The sequence below is a fragment of the Glandiceps talaboti genome, chromosome 17 (assembly GCF_964340395.1).
Source record: "Glandiceps talaboti chromosome 17, keGlaTala1.1, whole genome shotgun sequence".
Taxonomy (NCBI): Eukaryota; Metazoa; Hemichordata; class Enteropneusta; family Spengelidae; genus Glandiceps; species Glandiceps talaboti.
Genome location: NC_135565.1, coordinates 14,897,345 through 14,919,967, shown reverse-complemented (window position 1 = coordinate 14,919,967; position 22,623 = coordinate 14,897,345). Strand labels below are relative to the sequence as shown.

At 35.2% G+C, this 22,623-nt stretch overlaps 1 protein-coding gene across 1 annotated transcript in view; it reads left to right on the top strand.

Annotated features, from left to right (window-relative positions):
- LOC144447955 (xanthine dehydrogenase/oxidase-like) overlaps positions 1-22,623 on the top strand; it is a 32,937-nt gene that overhangs the window by 8,305 nt on the left and 2,009 nt on the right. Inside the window, exons 8-28 of the mRNA XM_078138076.1 lie at positions 393-534; positions 999-1,160; positions 1,344-1,420; positions 2,284-2,380; positions 3,222-3,328; positions 4,130-4,317; positions 4,805-5,027; positions 5,618-5,720; positions 6,846-6,897; positions 7,186-7,312; positions 7,619-7,738; positions 8,913-9,134; positions 9,884-10,017; positions 10,848-11,022; positions 12,918-13,109; positions 14,780-14,925; positions 15,770-15,863; positions 19,132-19,356; positions 20,368-20,442; positions 21,128-21,180; positions 22,141-22,321. Coding sequence (XP_077994202.1) covers positions 393-534; positions 999-1,160; positions 1,344-1,420; positions 2,284-2,380; positions 3,222-3,328; positions 4,130-4,317; positions 4,805-5,027; positions 5,618-5,720; positions 6,846-6,897; positions 7,186-7,312; positions 7,619-7,738; positions 8,913-9,134; positions 9,884-10,017; positions 10,848-11,022; positions 12,918-13,109; positions 14,780-14,925; positions 15,770-15,863; positions 19,132-19,356; positions 20,368-20,442; positions 21,128-21,180; positions 22,141-22,321 — 2,895 coding nt within the window. The remainder of the gene's footprint in view (positions 1-392; positions 535-998; positions 1,161-1,343; positions 1,421-2,283; positions 2,381-3,221; positions 3,329-4,129; positions 4,318-4,804; positions 5,028-5,617; positions 5,721-6,845; positions 6,898-7,185; positions 7,313-7,618; positions 7,739-8,912; positions 9,135-9,883; positions 10,018-10,847; positions 11,023-12,917; positions 13,110-14,779; positions 14,926-15,769; positions 15,864-19,131; positions 19,357-20,367; positions 20,443-21,127; positions 21,181-22,140; positions 22,322-22,623) is intronic.

The following is a 22,623-nucleotide window of genomic DNA, read 5'->3' as shown; positions in this document are numbered from 1 at the left end:
GCCAGCGCACGCATCACTTAAATTCCCCCCGCGTCGATCTCTGTTGTCCAGCCCATGCAGTCTGCAGATCTGTGGGGAAACGCAAACATAACCATCCCAACTTCAGTGAAGACAAGTGCAGAGCAAATAATGAACAAGCAAATGACATCACAGGTTTGTTGAGAATTAAAATAAATCGCGTCCTCGCACCATTTTAGACAAACTTCTCTTTTCGGCCTTAATAGACTGTTAGCAATTAGTTGATATACAATTATATGTGAGAGGTTATGAAGAAGAAATGATCAAATCACAGTCTTTAGACATTCAAAATATAAAATTTATAATCACGCTATTTGTTGGTTGATGAACAATGTGTTACTATTTATATTGAAAAATAATGATTTTATTTATAGAATAATGATTCCTATCATACAAAATATGTTATGTTTACTGATGGATATTCCAAGTGGATAAGACCAACAAATTTACCAGACTTGATTAAGGTGAAGAAGGCATCTCCGATGGCAAAGTTGGTTGCAGGGTATAATGACATTGGTAAGTAATCCATGGCCATTCATAGAAATCTAAGTATAAACCCACTACCAATTCCATATTTATATTAGGATTATAAACGATTGTAATATTTTACAAAGTATAGAATCTTTTAAATTAAAAAAAAGAAAAAAAAGAATTGAGATGTTGAAATGATACTCAAGTATATTAGTGGAACATTTCTAATCTACGATCTCTCTCTCTCTCTCTCTCTCTCTCTCTCTCTCTCTCTCTCTCTCTCTCTCTCTCTCTCTCTCTCTCTCTCTCTCTCAATACTTGACTTGTTGTTGGAAATTCGAAATCTTGCACTCCTGCTGTACGGAAGTGTCGCCTCCTGATGACAGTCCACAACTCGCACATCCTAATTTGCCAGTGGCTCCCACAATGAATCACTTTGTGCTAAAAACTAATACAAGGATCTTCTTGGAAATCAGTCCCATATAAAAATAATCAAATTTATTTCGCAGGCCTTGATGTCATGACAACGGGGTCATCATACCCTGTTATGATTTGTCTATCTCATGTACCGGAATTAAATCAGTTGTCGATAACAGATGAGTGTATCACTATTGGTGCTGCCGTCTCCTTCAGTCAAGTTATCCATGCGATAAAAACCTTACAGATGCAAGGTAAATACACTCCATGACACAATATTCTCCAGTAAATTTTTCCGCTATTAGTCTACTGTGTGAGCTGAATGTGAGCATTTGAACCCCACTGTAGCTTCCAATTTGCCACACGAGTGAGGGCTTCACAAAATGTAGCGTTATTATGTCTGAAACCAACACGATTTGTACATTTCTTCCGAATAGACGAGAACAAGCGAATCTTTGGTGCTCTAGTGTCAACCCTTACTACGATTGGTGGCGTACACACACAGAATACAGCGGTAAGCCAACTTTGCTTTGTTAGTTGCTCTCCCACGGTCCCACCCACAGGAGAAAAATGGGTTCCGTCTGTCTTTACGTGCGTTTGTCCATGTGTGCATGTATCCACACGATATCACGATGTCCGAAGGGAGATATCCAATGCCATAGCAACCTGGTGCAAAGATGACATCATATCACATTAATTTAATGCACATCACTTTTTTGCGATATATGCCAATTTGATCGAATTCCCCAATACTTTTTGTCATTCAGCCAGAAAATATTCATGGCCTAAGTTGTTATCACTACGAGTGGCTCGACGTCTAAGGCTCCCAAAGTCACTCGTGTATTCCTTTATTACATTTATTGTGTATCAAATACACTTAATTCGATACCTCTTATGAGCTTTCTCTTAAGACCTTGACCTTTTCCCATGATGTTGGCCATCAAGGTCAAATACAAATATCAAGCCATGACAATTGCCTTAACCTTCTGGGTCAAAATCTAACCTTAAAATAATGTCAGTTTTCACATTGAAGTTTTTTGTTTTTTATCTATTTATTTTGTTATTTATATATCTATTTTATTATTTAGTCACCTCTCATTTATTTTATCGGGTTGGGGTTTGATAGGTGTTTCCTACTAAGTCATGTATGTTTATTAATATTGTGATGTTTACTTCCATTCCGACATTGGTACATTTATCTTGCCCACCATGTTCTAATATTAATCATTTTAATATTAATCATTTGCAAGCCAGATACGTTTGCGTTGTCTTATAGTTAATATTCAAATGTGAAGAACCTAAGAACGACTGTTAGCATGATGATCTTTAGTTTGTCATTTTTCATCAATAGCTTCGTTGTTATTTATCATGTTTCAGACGTTTGGAGGGCATATTGCATCAGCATCAGTCAATTCTGATATCATTCCGCTGTTGATGGTATCGAGTTGTCAAGTAAATATAATGGAACCAGATGGTAAATCTAAAGTTAATTTTATCTAACACAGAGATGTTCTTTTGTGTCCTGTGATTTTAGTTTGTACAATGTTTATGTCTTGACTTCATCAATGCCAAACAGTCACCACCGCTCAAACAGTCTCCACCTCTCAAATAGTCTCCACCACTCAAACTTATACAGACACACACACTTACAACATATATAATGCAATAAATGTTACTATGAGAGCCAAATCATAGAATAGTTTATATAAGAAGGCAAAACTGAGCTGGAGGTATCTTGAAAAATGTACACACAGTAACGCTAGTTATCACATGTACATCACAACAAAGTAAAGTCTTTGCCTATTGTGATATAAAATCCTGTCAACACCATGTCAGGCGCGCCCAGAAAAAGCAGAGTGGCTTTGTGGCCAAAACTGGAAAAGACTGAAAAGTTGCAGTCTATTTGCTATGCAAGACAAGCAGAAGTACAGTCAGTACTTATACTTAGCTTTGTGTTATTACTTATTTTATTTTATTTTCTATTTTTAATTCTCTTTTTCACCGTTTTTGTCATAGGCTTACAAAAATATTGTTATGAATATTTTCATAGAAGTAGATAATGTACGGAAAAATTCAGGAGTAGTTGTCATAATTTTGTCAGTTACACCGATATTAGTGAAACAATTATTTTACTCGTCAGCAAAGCAATAACCAACAAATAAACCAACGAGGATGAAAAAATTGTTGATTGAAGATGGCTATTTGGGATAAGCTTGACTACATACAGAGTTATTGTCACTGGCTTCTATTACAAAGTTCAATTTAGTAAGTGTAATAATTCACCTTTAACAATATGTTTTTGTATGTTGAAACAGGTAACATACGCCATATTGAGTTTGACAAACTAATGAAGAGTCATGAAGAAAACACTCTACAACCAGAAGAGTTGATTGTATCAGTATGTATTCCTGTGGTATCCAAGGTATGTACACAATGTACACTTCAAACACTATTTCATCCCTGAACAGGTTCTGTGGTACAGGACTGTGTTAGCGAAGGCTGCATATGGATATAACCGAGTTGCAGCTACAGGTCTGTCAACAGATGTGTTGTATAAATTGTTAAAGGTACTATGTTGATGTGGTGATATGCATACAGGTGTGTTGCATTGTCTTTTTTTCTGCATGACATTTATAACTGCATTGTGTTCATTTGTATACTGGTGTGTCACAGGGTCTATATTTCGTCTCAATATCATGTTACTGTCTCATATTTGTAAATTAAGGCTCTGAAATGTATTCCGAAAATACACATCAGAACGCATACCTGTATCAACAGAGTTGTTACATAGTACTATTAGTAGGATCGGTAGATGTTTACATTGACTGGGTTTGATGATGATAATACATACAATGTGTATTTGAAATATAGAGCAAAATAGGGAAAATCCGGAAAGCCATGAACAAACCTTATTCCTCCTCACTCGACCCATCTCGACAACTTTGTATGCGCATCTGCATTTAATTGCATGTCGAATATACATGCCCTGTAACATACCTTGTATACATGTGCACAACTCTGATACACACATGTAATGCTGTATATGTACATAAGTGTTTCATACATGTGACCAAAACAATGTATTCGGAAATGGCAAATTGCAAACATTTGTACATATCTTTACCAACATAAAGAATACAGCTCTGGAATCTCACCAAGTTTAGGTGATCATGCAACAGAACATTAAATGTTACACCACATTTCATGTTTATTTTTCTTTTAGGATGTCTACATTCACAGCTATCGAACACAAATTCCTCATCGTAGGAACACAACAGACAGTTTCATCAATACAGGACTGTGTGTTACGTTAGAGAGTAAAACTAACACAGTGCAGGACATGAGAATTTCTTTCGGAGGAATGGACAAGATTGTTATGCTGGAGAATGTAGCTGCAAGAATAATCGGAAGGTGGGTGGCTTACACATATTATAAAAGAAACAGAAATAACATCAATGTATAACTTGCTATTGAAGTGTTCATTCCTTTCCAAAGCCTGCTACTTTAAGGGTTTATTTCGATTTTTGAAAATGGTATTACTACAGAAGAAACCGAACAAAAGTAATCATGATTGTTGTTAAATGTGGTAATATTACTAAGTTAATTATAACGGTGTTCCTGCTGTTCGAATAGTCATCCTGTGATCAGGATAGTCTTAACATTGGAAGTTCCCTAAATTGTACACTGTAAGATCACAAAGGTCATCAGAAATGCTACTCTTCTGTACATACAATTGAATCTTCATCCATTCAATTGCTTATATCAACATTGCAGTTTTTCTTTGTTTTTAATGTGCAACCAAAAGCTCGGGTTCAGCTGGTGTATTAACAAAGTAATGATACTATTAAATATAAAACTAGTTTGTGATTTCATGTCATACGAATATCTCTGTTCAAAGGCAATGGGACACTGCTTTGTACAAAGACGTTATTGCTGAGTTTGGTCAGTATTGCAGAGAAGCAAGGCCTCGTAATTCAGAATATAAACAGTCTATGATGGAGAGTTTCTTTTTTAAGTTTTACAATGCTGTGTGTCAAGAAGCTAATATCAACGAATGTACAACCAATACCGGGCAACTAAAGCTTCAAAGACGAGAGGCTACTCGTTTGCAAACATGGCAGGTATGTATGGTCTATTTCTATGATAGTCCACTACACAAAATGTCTGTGTACGTATGCATTCACACAGAATACAATATTAACAGAAGTGTTATGATTAATAAAAAATTGCCCTGGTATCGCCCTGTAAGAATAATATATTCTCAACTGCAAATTTTCCCATTCTATGTTCCCCTCTCTATTTCTTTCTCGTTCTTTAATTCTTCTCATTTGATATCTTCCTAAAGTGTTCCCCTCTTACATGCCGCGCCGTTGCATCATGTTCTCTTTGTAATACCATGTTACCCTTAACAACCGATCGATCAATGTGACCTAGTTTGAGTGTGAACTCGGGTGTACATGTATGTGTAAAAATAAGAGATGAGGATGCAGTTGTACAATGAATATCGTGAAGTTATCACCACAAAACGCACACGGTTCTTGTTGTATTTGTATATCCTTTAGTCCAAACCCTTTTCACTTGAATAATCCATTTTGAACAATTGACGAAAAAGATAGATCGATCAATCCTCACATCCATTCATCCTTCCATTCATTCATTCATTCATCATCCATCCATCCTTCTAACTCAACTATGAAATATCATACTATAGGAGCATGTGCAAGGGTCGGTAGGTCAACCATTCCACCACGTCGCTGCAAAACATCAGTCGACTGGGGAAGCACTCTTTATCGATGACATACCACCGAGACAAGGTAAGTATTCGTCCATAATGAGGACTGTAACTATTATGTGAACATTTTATTGGTTATTATATTACACCAGTATATTGATGATACAAATGTGTAGAGCTGTACAAAGAAGCAAAGCTATTTCATTCTGTGCACCGTACGTAGCAAACGACTCTTCGCTTCAATGTAAGCTTCCTGACAATTTCCTTATTGCGCAGACAAAATTTGAAATTGTCAGTATTTGAGAGAATCACAACCATAACAGTCTAGAGAGTTCACCAGCTATTCAGATTCCGGGCTGACCTATACCTGCACTTTATTTTCACTCAATACTACAGAATGTACTTTGCTTTCCAATTTGCAGAAAACATTTAGTAGCAAAAATTTTAATAAACCGGTATAATATACACGCAATAATTCACACCTGGAGACTAGATATGGCATAATTTGGCCTGTTTACTCCAACTATTCACTCGCTCAAGGCTGTGTATCAATCACTGTCATGAACTGGTAAAATTTAGGGGTGTCCCATCCCAGGGATGGCGTACAACTTATTGCATAGGTTTACGAACTATATATGAAGACCACGCTAACGTCGTATAGATATATATATATATATATATATATATATATATATATATATATATATATATATATATATATATATATATATATATATATATATATGTACATATTTATATATATTACGCTAATACAATCAAATGATCCTAATGCGTAATCATTCACTTATATGACTTGCACTGACTTGCTTACATTTTCTTTGATATTATACCAAATATGTTCAACTTGTGTGAACTCTATTAACTATTGATTCCTAGATCTGCTATATTATTTATGCTAGCAAAATGATACAGTACAACCGAGGAAATAATTGATTTACGAGCAAAACTAGTCCGCGATATCTTTCAATGGGTGTGTAACTTGTCGCAGAACATTTGTTTTCTTTGAAATATTAAAAGGAAACCAAATGCCACAGCTCAAACACGATTTGGAGAGGAATCCCATACAACAACGATATTTTGAGTACTTCTGTCACATTAATCTGTAAAAGATAATGATTCTTGATATTACATCGTTGACGAACTGATAAAGTCATCAAAAAAACCTTGTCTTGTTTTAAATACACAGATGAACTGTTTCTTACATTGGTTACCAGTACCCGAGCCCACGCAAAGATCAAGTGAGTCAGCAAGCATGTGTCATCCTGTCTGTCTATCTATCTGTCAGTCAGTCTGTCTGAATCTGTCTGTCTTAATGTCTGTTTGCTCGTCTGTCTGTCTGTCTGTCTGTCTGTCTGTCTGTCTGTCTGTCTGTCTGTCTGTCTGTGTCTGCCTGCCTGTCTCTCTATCTGTCCGTCTGGTGTGTGTCTCTTTCCATGCTGCAATTACAGCCAGTGCACAATTATTATATGAACTTGACTGTCACATGTTACGATATTGTGATATACATTGTGCAATATCATCAATAGGTCTATAGATGCAAGCAGTGCTTTGGCAATGGAAGGAGTGGTTTGCTTTGTTGGTGCCGATGACGTACCAGTCGACAATTCAATGGGAAATTTTGATAAGGATGAAGAAATCTTTGCCAAAACACAGGTTTTGTAATTCTTATACTTACTTCTAACATTTTAAGATTGTTTAATAGGTAATACATAAACTGTGAGAAAGCAATGACAATTTGATATGATTTTTTCATAATTGCCTTTCTATCTTGTAAAGCCAAATCAATTGATATTATGTTCACAGCTGAATTCTTACTATTAAAGATCACTGTGTAAATTGCAAACCATGGGATTGTTAAAACATGCATTCCGATGGTACTTGCGCTTAAGATTTCTTATAGGTAAGCATTGATACGATTAAAGTTATTAACTGATTTAATTACAATATTCTTCATCCCAGGTTACGTGTGTGGGCCAAGTAATTGGCGGTGTTGTGGCAACAAGCCGGGAAATGTCACTCAGAGCATCGCGACTAGTGAAAATAAATTATGAAGACATGCCAAGTGTTCTTACAATTGAGGTCAGATGTCATGACATATCAATATGATTATACTCTTACTACTGTGTGTAGGCGGGATGGGACTAGGTGTGGAGGATGGGTGGAGGGTGGAGGATGTATGTATGTATGTATGTATGTATGTATGTATGTATGCATGCATGTTAACGTGTTTTATGAAGCTGTTTTGTAATATGAAGCTTTTAACCTTAATGAATAGTTTTAATAATTAATAATTTTCAGTAATCAGGAAATATGCAAAGAATTCAAATTCTATAATATTTTCCTACAATCATGAACAATAACAAAGCAAACATGGATTGAAAAGCTTGTTGATATAGTTTTAAATTTTATTTGCCTAATTCATAATTTTAATAGGCTACCATATCCTAAAAAGCCTGTTCATATCATCTTAATTTTTAATTCGTCATTTGCGTAAATAATGATTTAAATCTATTGGGCTATATCTTAAAATTGCAAAGAATTCAAATTCAATATAACTTATATATACTTCAACCATAATAAAGCACAGATATTCTATCCACCTATCTTGTAGTTTTAATGTGCAAAGTAAAGAGTTTCAGTATTTAAGCTAGATCTTAAGATTACACATATTTCATATAATTGGGTACATACATTGATGATAATAACACGTAAGTGTTTGTTGATATACTTTTTTAATTGCAACAAGTCATTCTCATAATTAATGCCTTTTTATTAATGAAGTTATATCTTAAGAATGTACACTTCATATTCCATAATAATTGTGTACATGGATTCACAATGATGACACACACGTGTTGGATATAGTTTATTGATGTAGGTTTGTAGTCAGTCATTTGCATTTATATTAATTACCTTTTTACCGATAATTAGGCAACATCTTATAGGTTTGTAGTCAGACATTTGCGTAATTAACTTTTTACCGATAATTAGGCAATATTGTAAGTATGAAAGCTTCAAATTACATATATTGTGGCATAGGTAACATAAATGGTTTATAAGGAAATTAATGAAAGTGGAAAAACTGGTGTTAATGCGACTTCATTAATTTAAACACTGTGTTCAGGGCACAGAGTAATGAAATTTTGTTTTCTTTTTCAAATGAAATTTGTGTCATTTGCACATGTTAATGAATGTCCTGCGATCTGCCTGGTACCCCTTCAAAATAACCCTATGATGTTCATCTACTTTTAAGGAGGCTATCAAGGAAAATTCTTTCTATGTGCCAATAACCAATTTGAAAGTTGGAAATACTGAAGAAGCCTTTGCAGGATCGGAGAGATTACTAGAGGGTGAAGTGAGAATAGGTGGACAGGAACATTTCTATATGGAAACACAGAGATGCTTGGTTATTCCAGAAGGTGGAGATGAAAATATTGAAGTACTTTCTTCAACTCAACATCCAGAATTAGTGCAGGTAAACTTTCCTTTCTTTGGAAGGAGCAGAATTTAGGGTGGGAAGGGGAAGTTGAGGAGAAAATGCTTGGGTAAAGTGCTTTGACAACCTCATAGTAATGCTTACCTTGAATCGTCTACAATGGGGAATGGAACCAACCCATTTGAAAGACCACATTCTAGACCCTCATCATCTCTAACCAATCGAACTGCATTTCATCAATTTCTGTTGACTCTCAAATAGTATCAGATCACAATCCCGTTTATGTTCATTACACCAATTCTCAAAAATCCTCACTTGATGCCAATGTAGTCTTGCCTTGCCTCCAATCTATCATTTGTTTCTAAAATGATTCGTTTCTAAAATATGCTTTCGATGCAATAGACCACAACATGTACTCATTTCAAGATTATCAAACCTCGGCATTACCGGCATCCTATTGAAATAGTTTAAACCGTAACATCAGAACCGATATCAATCAGTATTGACATCAGGCAACAACTCCAAACCACAACATCTACAATATGGCGTACCTTAGGGCTCGGTGCTAGGCCCATTGCTATTTTGCATCTAGTACAATTCTCAACTTGCCACTCTATTATAAGACTTGAACTGTTTACAATATGCTGATGATAATCAGCTATACCTGGCCAATACTTTTCTTTGGCCGACACATCCACTACTGTTAATCTCTATTCTGTTGACAACAAATCTAACGTTACTTGCAAATATATATACACATTCATACTTTCATATTTGTATTTTAACAGTTGGTGATAGCAAATGCTCTGGGACTTTCTTCGAACCGCGTCAGAGTGAAAGTGATTCGTCTAGGTGGTGGTTTTGGTGGCAAAGAACACCGGTGTTTGGTACCAGCTGTGGCATGTGCAGTGGCTGCATACAGGTGCGTACAGTTCACCTTCTTGCTCATACCATTTGTATAAGTTGCTGATTTTCCAAAAGATCAAGTCACTACTGTTGCCAAATAGAATACAACCCGTTTCAGAAACCGGTAAGAAATTGCATATTATAAACTACAATGGCAAGATCGTAATTTCTTGCTACATTTTGTCTATTATTAGCCAGAACGCAACACCTTCATTGCATGTAATCTATCTTCCAAATTGCGTTCATTACACTTTGAATGGCTGTTCACAGGCCGTATTTTAAAGTATTTTCAACTCACTCCTTAACAGTGAAACACACCAGGTTATTTCTTGCAGAAATCAGATAAATATATTTGCAAATGAACTGCAAGGTAAATCGAGCTCCTTCACATAATACCATGCGTTATCTGTAAACATAATTTGGAATGTACCAATAAAGGGAAACTTTTCTATGTAGGCCAATTCTGTGTCACCGTAATGCAGTGACTTTTAGTAAACATTGGATAATTCTGAGACATTTCAAGTATCATTCCTTTCTTCATCATAGGGAAAATATAAATGTTCTTTGTGGACGGGTTTGTTTTGTGCAGTGATCGTCAGTACGGACACAGTGGACATGCATGATGGGTGCAGACGATATAGGACGACTGTGAAATACTATTCTCGTTCAGGGCTCCCTTGAGGCATGCGAACTGTGTCACTACTTTAGTACAATTATTTGTATGTCTTAAACGATCACTTCTCTACAATTCTATATTTGCACCATCAAAATACCATGCACCATGAACACATGGTTTATCATAATTAATTATTTCCTGTCATTTCGTTGTATGCATTCTTAATCTAGGACAAGGAGACCTGTACGTTGTGTCCTTGAACGTGAATTGGACATGAGGACGACAGGAGGTAGACACCCAGCCCTAGCTAGATATAAAGTTGGATTCTCGTGTGATGGTCGCATAAAAGCACTTGATGTCAACCTATATATGAATGCAGGCAATACGAAGGATTGCTCTACAGTAGTATGTACTATTATGTTATTTCTCATCTATGTTCCTACAAACCTACCTACAAAGGTGAAAGCAAAGCAACGAATCGAATTTGTTAGAGAAATAAGATTTTAATGATGATGATGATGATGATGATGATGATGATGATGATTTCTGTGATCTTTCAAGAGTGAGACTTAAATATGATTTACAATGCCGTAATATTTCGATCTAATTTACAATGACATTAATCCAAACTTACAATCCTCCTCCAGGATAAGTAAAAAAGTCTTCTTTTGTTGTCAACAAGAAGACCAAGATACGTGTACGAACAAGATCTCCCCACAGCTGTTCAATTTATTCTAAGTTGATCTGGCTGTGTTGCCTTTTTCGGAAATAAATAAGCATTTCCCTTGTATTTGCCACATTCAGATGCAAGTAATTATCCTTACAATACTGAGCAAAACGTTGAATTTCTACAAGGTATTTTCACAATCATTGTCATTGGTAATTATACTAACTATACCAGTGTCGTCAGCAAATTTGACTAGGGGCAAGAATATGAGTTACAACGGCCTCTGCCGTGAACAATATAAATACTAGCAAAGGTGCTAAAACTGTACCTGGAGATGTGCCCATATTTGACAGAATGACACTATACTTGGTATCACCTAGCGGAACAGGCTGTAGTCTTTTAGATAATTGAATATCCAGGCGACCATATTTGGCGGAAGATTAATATTCCATAATTTCTGAACTAGGAGATGAGGCTAGTCTAATTGAAAAAAATACATAAGACGGATAGAATTGTCAGCATATTCGAGATGAGAATATATGTGTTGATGGTCTAGTACAACTGCATCATCTGTGCTCCTGTTTTTCTGATATGCAAATTGATATGAATCTATCTATATAGTTAGTAACACAACTATTGACATGGTTAAGAACTATACGTTCGCATACTTTCATCACTGCAGATGTTAAAGTTACAGGACAAAGGTTGATAATAATTCTTGCACTGGAATAATGGAAGATGTTTTTCCAAATTACAGGCAGTAAATTGGTTATAAAACACTAATTGAATATAATTGAGAAATGTTAGTAAGTTGATTGGCACACGTTTTAAAGCATCCGAGATGAAATAACATCGCGACAAGATGCCGTTGACTGGTTCATCTTATTCAATAGTTTCTTGACCTGGTCCTCGTTTGTATGGCGGAACAGGTCATGAACCTGACGTTCGGAGGTTCTCAGTGTTTCTCTGATTAAAGTATGTTCATTAACAAAATGATGGCAGTTAAATATATTGTAAAGTAAATTGATTTCCTTTACGTACATGTATGTATCGTCACACTGTGGGGTGAACTTGGAACTACAGTTATATAATGCAATTACCACTCACATAAGTTTCAAACCATCTCAGACGCATTTTATGTTATTACCTACAAAGTTCTCTTCAATCTTGGCTACCTGTCCTTTCGATATGTCATCCTCGATCTTCAAATTCCTCTATCACTTGAAGTAAATGAAGGCAGTTATGAGATTCAGAAGTAGACAAACACAATATATGTAGACTGTGCTTTTTTTTTTTGCTTTTTTTTTTTTTTTTTTTTTTATTTCATAACCAAAAAGAAAGAACAATTACAAAGTCAAACAAGGGAAAGAAAGTAAAGCTAAACAAACTAGACTGTGCTTTTAAAGGTTGAAATGTCTCTGGAATGTGCTTTTGAAATGGTAACCAAAGATAGCAAGACAACCTACAGGGAAATAGAAATAAATTGTCATAATTTTACCTTTCTGCATGCTAAAAATGTTTAGGGTCGACGGCTTAATGTAGGGTTGGCCGGGTTATTGCAAACACACTTTTTAAAATTGTATTCGGCCTTTAATATACACTTGTAATTAGTCTCTCTTTTTTACAATTACAGGTTGTCGGTACAGCTGCACATCAACTGTGGAATGTATATGATCTCCCTGCTGTGAACACTCATGGATATGCATGTAAAACAAACTTGCCATCTAATACAGCATATCGAGGTTATGGAATTCCACAAGGCATGTTTATAATGGAGACAATCATCAGTAAACTTGCTATCCAATGTGGACTTACAGAACACGAGGTTATATTCTTTACAGTTATTTTATTTGAATAATTCTAATTCTAATGATAAATAGGTTAACTTGTCTAAAAATCCAGACAACCAGGAAAACTACTTATTTTGAACTCAGACAAGCAGTTAATTTATGGACACTGTTCCGATGGTAACAAAATTACATTAAGTGGAGTTTTGTCCAGTGAAAGGAATTTTAAAATAATTTGGAAAGTAGGTTTTAAAATACCATGTATGATAAAAATATGCCTCTTACAACGGTTCTAATAATAACACACTCAATTGTCCTAAAATATACTATCAATAAACTGTTTTGCTAAGTTCTTCGAATATAGTAATTTTATTATATCAACATCATGCAATTGTAGAAAATTTTACTTGATTCCATTTCATATCGTTTCATTTATAAAATTACCTTTTCGGAATTTAGTTTTGAAGTGACTACATAGGTGTCATCTGAATCTCTCACTGAATCTCTCAAACATCACCTAAATCTAAATTGATTTGATTTATCATGTATACAGCTACAAAAAATACGTTTACACACAGGTGATGCAATACTGTTCAGGGTGTACGATATCACGAACGTGTTACTGTACCTAACAAAATATTTTCAAAAAACCGTTCAAGTTGTAGCTTTCTGCAGCCAATGTGACAATGTGTGTAATTACCCTACCAATTAGCAGCGATTATCAATATATGCTTTGAGCTAAAGAGAATAATTAAGAAATAACTGTACACTTGATAGATTTACAATTTGATGCAAAAGGAAAGTGAAAAGTGAAAATATAGCCATGTATTGTTCCAAAGTAGATGCTCTGGCTTTTGTATTTTCAAGAATGTATAAGTACGGGGGGGGGGGGAGAACAATGCAAACAACATAGCCTTATGTACCTTTAGCTACCTAAACAAAACTAACTATATTTTTTTTTCAAATTGAGCCGATGCATAAGAAGTTATTAAGAAAAAATGCTACTTGGCACATGAACTTGAGTTTGAGTACAGCAATGGCTCCAACCTTTCCGGTTTACCCTTTGACAACATTTGATCTTGCAAATTTAGGAGTCATCACACCTCCACGGAGATTCTGTTCCAAATTTGAGTGCCATTTAATTTATCCTTTCATTAGGGAGTTTCTAGCATAGTTCCAAGTATGGATGTGCTATAAACGTGGTAGCGTATCTCGTCGTCTAACTGTCTTAGCATTTTTAGTGCAGTGCTATTATATTTCGATCAGAGCTATCTATTGGTATACTCTATTTTAGACTACGTTTATATCAAAAATCCATTCTGTCCATTTCCACAAGGTAACCATGTAGAATTAGTTCCAATCAGGAAAAGTATATCCATTTTATAGTTTTGAAAGACTCAAATAAGTAACGAATAAAAATTTCAAAAAATGTGAAAATGTGTACACTTTCTGCAGTTACATTTACATTTACGTGTGTTTGTATATTTATATTCACGCATTTGACGGGTTGTCAAGCAATATTTTGTTTTACAGAAGCAAAAGACAATATGGAGATAACGAGTTAGTTCCTCGAGACCTCAAGATATTTTATTTTAATCTATAATGTCCCTAATGTCACACAATAATTTATATGTATGGTTCACAATACATGTACTTTTATTTCAGGAAAACGGTCTTCACATTTAATAACATTTTTTTCCTGAATTAGGTAAGGCAGATAAATTTTTGCCGTGAAGATGGTAATCATGTTTTGGACGTTGGACTTGAGCCATGTAAGATAACCTTATGCTGGGACACATGTAGACGTAAAAGTGACTTTGATAAACGCTTAAAAGGAGTAAATACATTTAACAGGTATGAAAAAGAAAATTTATGAGATTTTATTATATCTTCACCAAATCATAAATACAATGATAAAGAATGCATCAATGTTTTCATGATAACAGTCTGGTATTTAGAACAGGATGAGTATAGTTCCCCGGCTGTTAAGTGTGCCTGTTTGCTAGTTCGTGTCTATGTATGTATATATGACTTGTCTGGCCATCTGTCTGCCTGTGTGTCTGCCACTGTCGCTGTCTCCCAGTCTCATTCTCATTACACACACAGACACACAGACACACACACACACATATATACATATATATATATATATATATATATATATATATATATATATTAATATATATATATATATATATATATATATATATATATATATATATATATATATATATATATAATTCAAACGAATATGTTTAGACTTAATTCAAAAGAATTAGGATATTATAAGTCATTACTCAGAGATTTGCACGCATCCTCAGCGATCATCAGACCACTGACGAAATTGAGATTTTCAAGGTCGATATTTACACTATAGAAGTAAATCTCTGTAAGGAATAGTTTAGTCTGACCATCATTTTACGCGATATATACATGTACACAGACATTTAAGTCTATATTTTAACCTTGACAATCCCAATTTCATCAGTCGTGTGATGATCGCAGAGGAAGTGTGATATTTAATCTGACTTACTGTCACTACTTGAGTCCGTACTATCCGTTTTCTCTATATCATTCAAAACTACATCATTAACATCATCATCATCAACATCATCATCATCATCATCACTGCTACCTTCACCATCATATACGTATATATTTCACCTCTGAATGTAAATTATTTTCGTCTTTGCCTCAGTCGCAGCAGATGGCAAAAGAAAGGAATATCTCTTATCCCAACGAGGTTTCCGATAGGAGTAGGAGGAAAAAGACGCCACAATAAAGAGAATCAGGTAAAGATATAGTGAACTATTTAGATCTTACCACTTGATTACGTAATTTGATTTGTTTTTGTTTGCTTGTATGTTTGTTTGTTTGCTTGTCTGTTTGTCTGTCTGCCTGTCTGCGTATCTGTCCTTCCGTCTGTCTGTCTGTCTGTCTGTCTGTCTGTCTGTCTGTCTGTCTGTCTGTCTGTCTGTTTGTTTGTTTGTTTGTGTTTTGCATCCATTTTCCGAGCAAAATAGGCAAAATTCGTATCGTTTTAGAATTTTGAATTAATGCTCTGTATTATTGTAATCTGTATTTGAGTATGATTTTATTGTCAAGTATTCTTAGCCGTTGACGAAACTAACGATATTTAAGTCAACACGCATCTTTAAAGTAGGCTTGAAATTACGAAAACAGGTCAGTAAATGTTATAAAAAGTACGAATTAGAAGGGCACGTCATCCTAAAATCAAAACTACCGAGTATTGGCTGTTATATGTAAGATCTAAAGTCATAACACGACAAAATATCAAGGAGTGTAAATAATATACACACGAACTTTCCACTGTACACTCAACAGTGGACGAATCGATCGCTATTCTTTTCACTGGAAATTGATACAATGTTACGACATGCTTGCTGGTCGTCTCTAAAAATAACGGCGCCAAAAATCCAAAATGCAGCGCGGCGCAGACATAAATAAAGGACTATTGCAAGAAAATCACCCAGTTTAGGCATCTCCTTGATTCATAAACATTAATACATTGGCACAATAATATGGCAAAATCGTTGTAAACCAAACGGTAATAAACTGCCTTATGAATATTCGTTAGTCGCTTGACAAATTTAACCCCGTTGTTGACCTTTTACGCACAATCGGCGCATCGCGGAATAGGAACTAAATAGGTATCGGTTCGTCCCGCAGTGGACAAAGAGTAGAAATGTATGATGGGGAAGGGTGCTTAGAGACTTCTCTAACGTCTATAATATTTTACTGTCCTAATATTTAGAAAGTACGGCGCGTAAAAATAAAAGGTCGAAATATTCGCGGCAAATAAACCGTAGGTTAATCTTCATTCATCTAACCTGGTTACTTTCAAAGTGAAACGAAAGAATTATGGTAAAAGTACTATTTGTGTTCTGTTTTGGTTCCATGGATTTGACAAGACACTTTTATGGTAATTTTTATTTGTCAGAGGCGAAACTTGAGCATAAAGTGGCAAAACAATTAATTTACAAAAAGGGTAACCCAGAAGACATGGGGAACTATAGACCTATATCTATTTTACCGATTTTTAGCAAAATGTTTGAGAAATTAGTGAATTAACAAATCCTGAATTCCCTAGACAAACATGACATATTTTACAAACATCAATACGGGTTCAGAAAAAAAAGTATAGTACAAAACTTTCACTGATCAGTTTATCCCAATATCTACTGAGTCAAATTGATCATGGCAATCCAACTATAAGCATTTTTATATATTTTGTAGACTTTTCTAAAGCCTCTGATGCCATAAATTACGATATTTTGCTGGCCAAGCTCGAGTTTCTCCTTTGGTTTAAAAGCTATTTATTTTCCAGGAGTCACTTTTTTGGTATCAACAACGTCAAATCTAGTAAACAAAATATAAATTGCGGTGTTCCACAGGGCTCGATTCTTGGGCCAACTTTATTTTTGCTATACATAAATGAGATTCCGATGTCTTCAAATGCTTTTGAGTTTAGATTATATGCGGACGACTCAAATTTATTTTTACACAATTAAAAAATACACGAATGCATGTACTATAGACCTAAACCTTGTAAGTAAAAATTTCAATGATGTCATCAACTGGTGTGATGCCAACAAATTGGCGATCAATTCAAATAAGACCAAATTTACAATCTTCAAATAAGACCAAATTTACAATCTTAAAAGGCCATAGAAAAAATTAGTATTAATTGGTGCCCTAGAACTTATGGGGGTCTCACTGGATGAAGTTCAAAGTTCACCTTTGGTTGGGGTCAACATTGACAATACGCTGCCTTGGAAATAGCATATAGCTGAGGTGAAAAAGAAAATTAGCAGAATGACAGGATTTTTTTATAAGTTACGTCACACGGTTCCGCAATATGTACTTATACTGTTGTACAATGCTTTTGTTCTGCCCCATATCATGTAACCTACTGTCTCGAAGTGTAGGGCAACAGGTGTCCGACATACCTGCTGAATGAAATATTTTTAATTCAAAAACGAATAGTGCGCACCATTACAGATAGTCACTGGTGTGCTCACTTGGCACCATTACTTAAGAGGTTGAATATTCTTGACATTTTCAAACAGCACAAATTACAGCTTGCCTTTCTCGTTCATGACGTTTTGCACGTCAGATTCCGTTCAGGAAACCTTTCAGGATTTCTTCACCCCCGTTAAACACTCCTTCACAACACGAGAGAGCAGAAACGACCTTACCATCCCAAAAGCAAATCATGGGACTGGCCAGTTCACTGTCAAGTATGTACATGTAGGTGCTAAATTATGGAATAGCATCCCCAGCAACATTCGCAACATCAATAGCAGAAGTCGTTTCCAAAAAGAGTTCAAAAACTATCTCCAATCAGTGTAAACTTATACAATAGTCATATTCATAGATTGATTACCGTTTGTCTGTATATTTAAGTAGGTCATTTTTTGTTTCTTTGTGTGTATTTGTTTGTTTTTTGTCCACCTATATATATATATATATATATATATATATATATATATATATATATATATATATATATATATGTATATATATGTATATATGTATATATATATATATATATAGTAGGTAGTCGTTGTGTATATATATATGTATATATATATATATATATATATATATATATATATATATATATATATATATATATATATATATATATATATAATGTATTTTGTAAATCCTTAATGATTTTTTCTGTTCTGTCAATCTTGCAATACATTCAATTTGATCAGCAGCCCCAGTAATTAGTAATTCCTAATCCCTAAGATTGTAAAAGGGGACGGATTCGACTAGTTGCGAAGACAACTATTTTTCGTCTCCCTTTCCCATGTTGAATACTTTCTACATGTAGAATTGTTATATATGTATATGTATTTGTGGGAATGTTATATTATATAATATTATGAGCGTGGTCTTTTCGCTAGGCATATTTACATACGTTTTTTTTACAATATTATTCACTTGCCTACTCATCCCTAGTAGTTATCAATTTTCCATCTCCAGAATCTCAATTCAGTTGTGCTAAAAATTACATCCTATTTTTATTAGGCAGGTGCGCTGGTAAACGTCTACACTGATGGCTCTGTGTCAGTTAATCATGGTGGAATTGAGATGGGTCAAGGGATATACACAAAGATGGTACAGATTGCCAGTACGGTATTGGGAGTACCAATGGATGATATATTTATATCAGACACTAGTACGCAAGTTGTACCAAACCAGCCTGCTACACGTGGAAGTGCATCTAATGACTACAATGGAAAGGCTGTTCAGGTAATGGCGAATATCGTAAAAAGATATCGGGGGAATTAAGGGGGCACTTTTTATAAATCGGCTCTCAGGGGAGGGTTACATTATACTTTGACTCATTGCATTGTCCAACATTGCATTGGTTTAGGTTTTTGTCATCCCATTGCTGCCACCGTCTTCAAACTCCATTGTTTTCATTCGGGTTAGGGTTAGAATTAGGATTACAGTTAGAGTTAGGGTTAGAGTTTTTAGGTACCATGATATCAGCCTAATTCAATCAAATGGCTGCTGACAACCGTGTAATGAATTAATTGCCAGTTGTGGTGTGAGGAGAGGAGTGGGTCTCACAGGTAAGATACTAGGTATGCTGTTGTCATGACCTTGGTCCCAACAATGTCGGGAGTGGGCCAATCTAATCGTTGGGAGTTGTGGCCGTCAGCTCTGCCAATGAGATCCAAACACAGGTATTTATCAATGAAATGCCTTCACACACATCCACATGGCGGTAGTAGTGGGAAGTAACCAATGCTTTTAAAACTTCCAACATGATGGCAGCCGTGAGATTTACTCATTTACCATTGCTTCTTGGACCCGTGTCCTTTTACATTTCTGACACCATTTTAACCCCCAATTTGAACTTCTTTAATACGGTGAAGGTAATTTTTTAGATAAAGAAAGATAAGGGGCCACTTTTAAGTACGATGGAATCGGGGAAGGATCATATTTACGCGACAGCCCGGTTCTGATTTCCCCTGGCCCTCCCCATTGTAATTACTGAATGCTCCCTCAGCATGCAGACAAACAAACATAATCAAGGCTTTTTCAAAGGTTAACAAAAGATGGAAATGTTTCTGATTTAAACTGCTAGGAGCAGTTCAAGTAATGTAACTGAAGGAATAAGTAAATCCTAAATGATACCTTCTGCTTTAATTCAAGCCTCTTTCATTAATTCCAAAAGCAATTCATTTACATTTCAAGGTGACAAAATAATCGTTTTGAGTAGTTTGGTTTTTAATGAGTATTACTATTCTACAGTTAGCATGTGAGAAGATCAAAAGAAGACTGCAGCCATTTGTTGACAAGAATCCAACTGGTTCATGGAAAGACTGGGTAGGTTACATTTCCCTGTGACATCTCCAGTGCAATGTGTATAAATTACAACCCTTTCAACAGTTATGTAGAGATGCCTGGGATCAGAATGTCGAATTATCGGTTGTGGATAGCTAAAACTGGTATAAATGTGCCGAAAAGACTCTCTCCTTATCATACTCCCAAACTAGCATACATGTATATAAATCAACAAGGGATAGATTTTGACGTCACATTGCAAATGGTGACCGGAAATGACGTCAATATACACAATGTATCAATAGTCGTAAAATAACAATATCATTCTGGGAGTTGTACACACAGAACAAAATGTGTCAATAAATAAGCAGTTCATGAATTTGGGGATAATTTCCTTGATGCTTTTTCATAAGATCACAAGAAATTAAGGTATTTATTTCCATTCAATATGTCCCCAGTTTTGTTTGCCATATACAATTATTAAAGCACTTTCCTGTTTTGGTTAACACCAAAAGTGATGTATTTGGTTGCAAGAAGATGAAAAACGTGGATAGCTGGAGATCATTGGTTCGCATTTCAGTTTATTAACAGTTGGAATGGTGTGTGTATTTCCCAAAGGCTAATTTACATTGTAGTGGCACATATTGTACGGAAATCATTATATGGTATTGTGTTTAGTCAAATATTCACAGTAAATTATTGCACTGTTCTCCATTGTGTATTTCAGGTAAAATCTGCTCATATGAACAATGTCAGTTTGTCTGCTACAGGACAGTACGGGTAAGCTTAAATTATGTTTAACAATTGAAAGCAGGGAAGTGGAAACATTACTTTCTCAACAACATAGATACATTTTATTGTCTAACTAGATATATCTCTTACTCATGTTGTTGAATCTTACTCCCAGACCAGAGTGACACTGTACATTTTCAATTTGGCGGCACAGTAAAAACCTCTCACATGAGGTGTTTTTTTATTACAAATTACATAAAATACAGAGACTGGTAGCGCGTTACTTAACATATAAATTATGATACATTTTATCTCACTGAATAAAAATCAACATCACTTAGCTTTCGGATGAAACAAGGAAGATTCAAGAAGACTTTTTTTTAAAACACATAACAGCTTATTGAGTTGACAGTGAGATAGAATTAAATAAATGTATCACTGCATGTACTGTCAGCACTATCAGTGCCTGTATTTTGTTATTACAATTACAATGTATAACGAGCCAGATGTAAACTGAATGCATTGCGTCTCTCAAAAATATTTTCAACAAAAAATAAAAAAGTTCTTGATTGAAGGTAAAAACGTTGTGCGAGATTTAAAAGAATCGTGCCACCTAATTGAAAGTCCGTAGTCTTCTGGTTTGGTAAAATTACCTGGTTCGACATAATTCTAAATAAAATGTCCTAATGTCATCTCCAGGTACAAGTCAATTGATGTACAATTGTAACATTTTCGAGGGAAGGTTATGTTATGCGTTTGTCAGGCTGTCTGTCTGTCTGTCTGTCTGTCTGTCGAAACTCATGCTATGGCTCTCCAGCACCTATAGTTTATGATAATATCTATATTTCCTGGATTTGAGTTCGCTTTTAAAGTTAAAATATCAATGTTTACTTACAAAGTGTAATAGTGTTATTTAATTCATTGTCAGTCGTTTGTAACATACACAGTGAACATATCCTATTGTCTCAAAATGTAAGACTGTTGTACATTCTTCTCTTCGACTTCAAGGGATGAGAAAATTGACTTCGATTTGAACACTGGACAAGGACGGGCAGCATTGTATTGTACATATGGTGTAGCATGTTCTGAGGTTGAGATTGATTGTCTGACAGGAGAACATCAGGTCCTACGTACCGATATTGTGATGGATGTTGGTCGATCTATTAACCCGGCTATTGACATTGGACAGGTAAGCTTTCTTTGCCCTCTTTATTAGGGTTACCTTATTTTGTTTGTTTCTCATCTCCAGTGGAATAGTCAGACGAGGCGGGCCGGCGAAATAAATAAAAGGCAAGGAAAAAATATGTATTTTTTTCAGTTCTATTCACTGTCCTTTCTGTCCTGTCAGTCTCTCTACGACTTCTTTTCTTTTCTCTTTATTGAATTCCTTGTTACAGGTCTCTTTCCTTCATTGTAGCAAGGTTGACAAGTCTGTAGAACAACTTTGTAAGAAGATGAACACTCATCTTCCTGTTGGGTGTATGTCTGTAG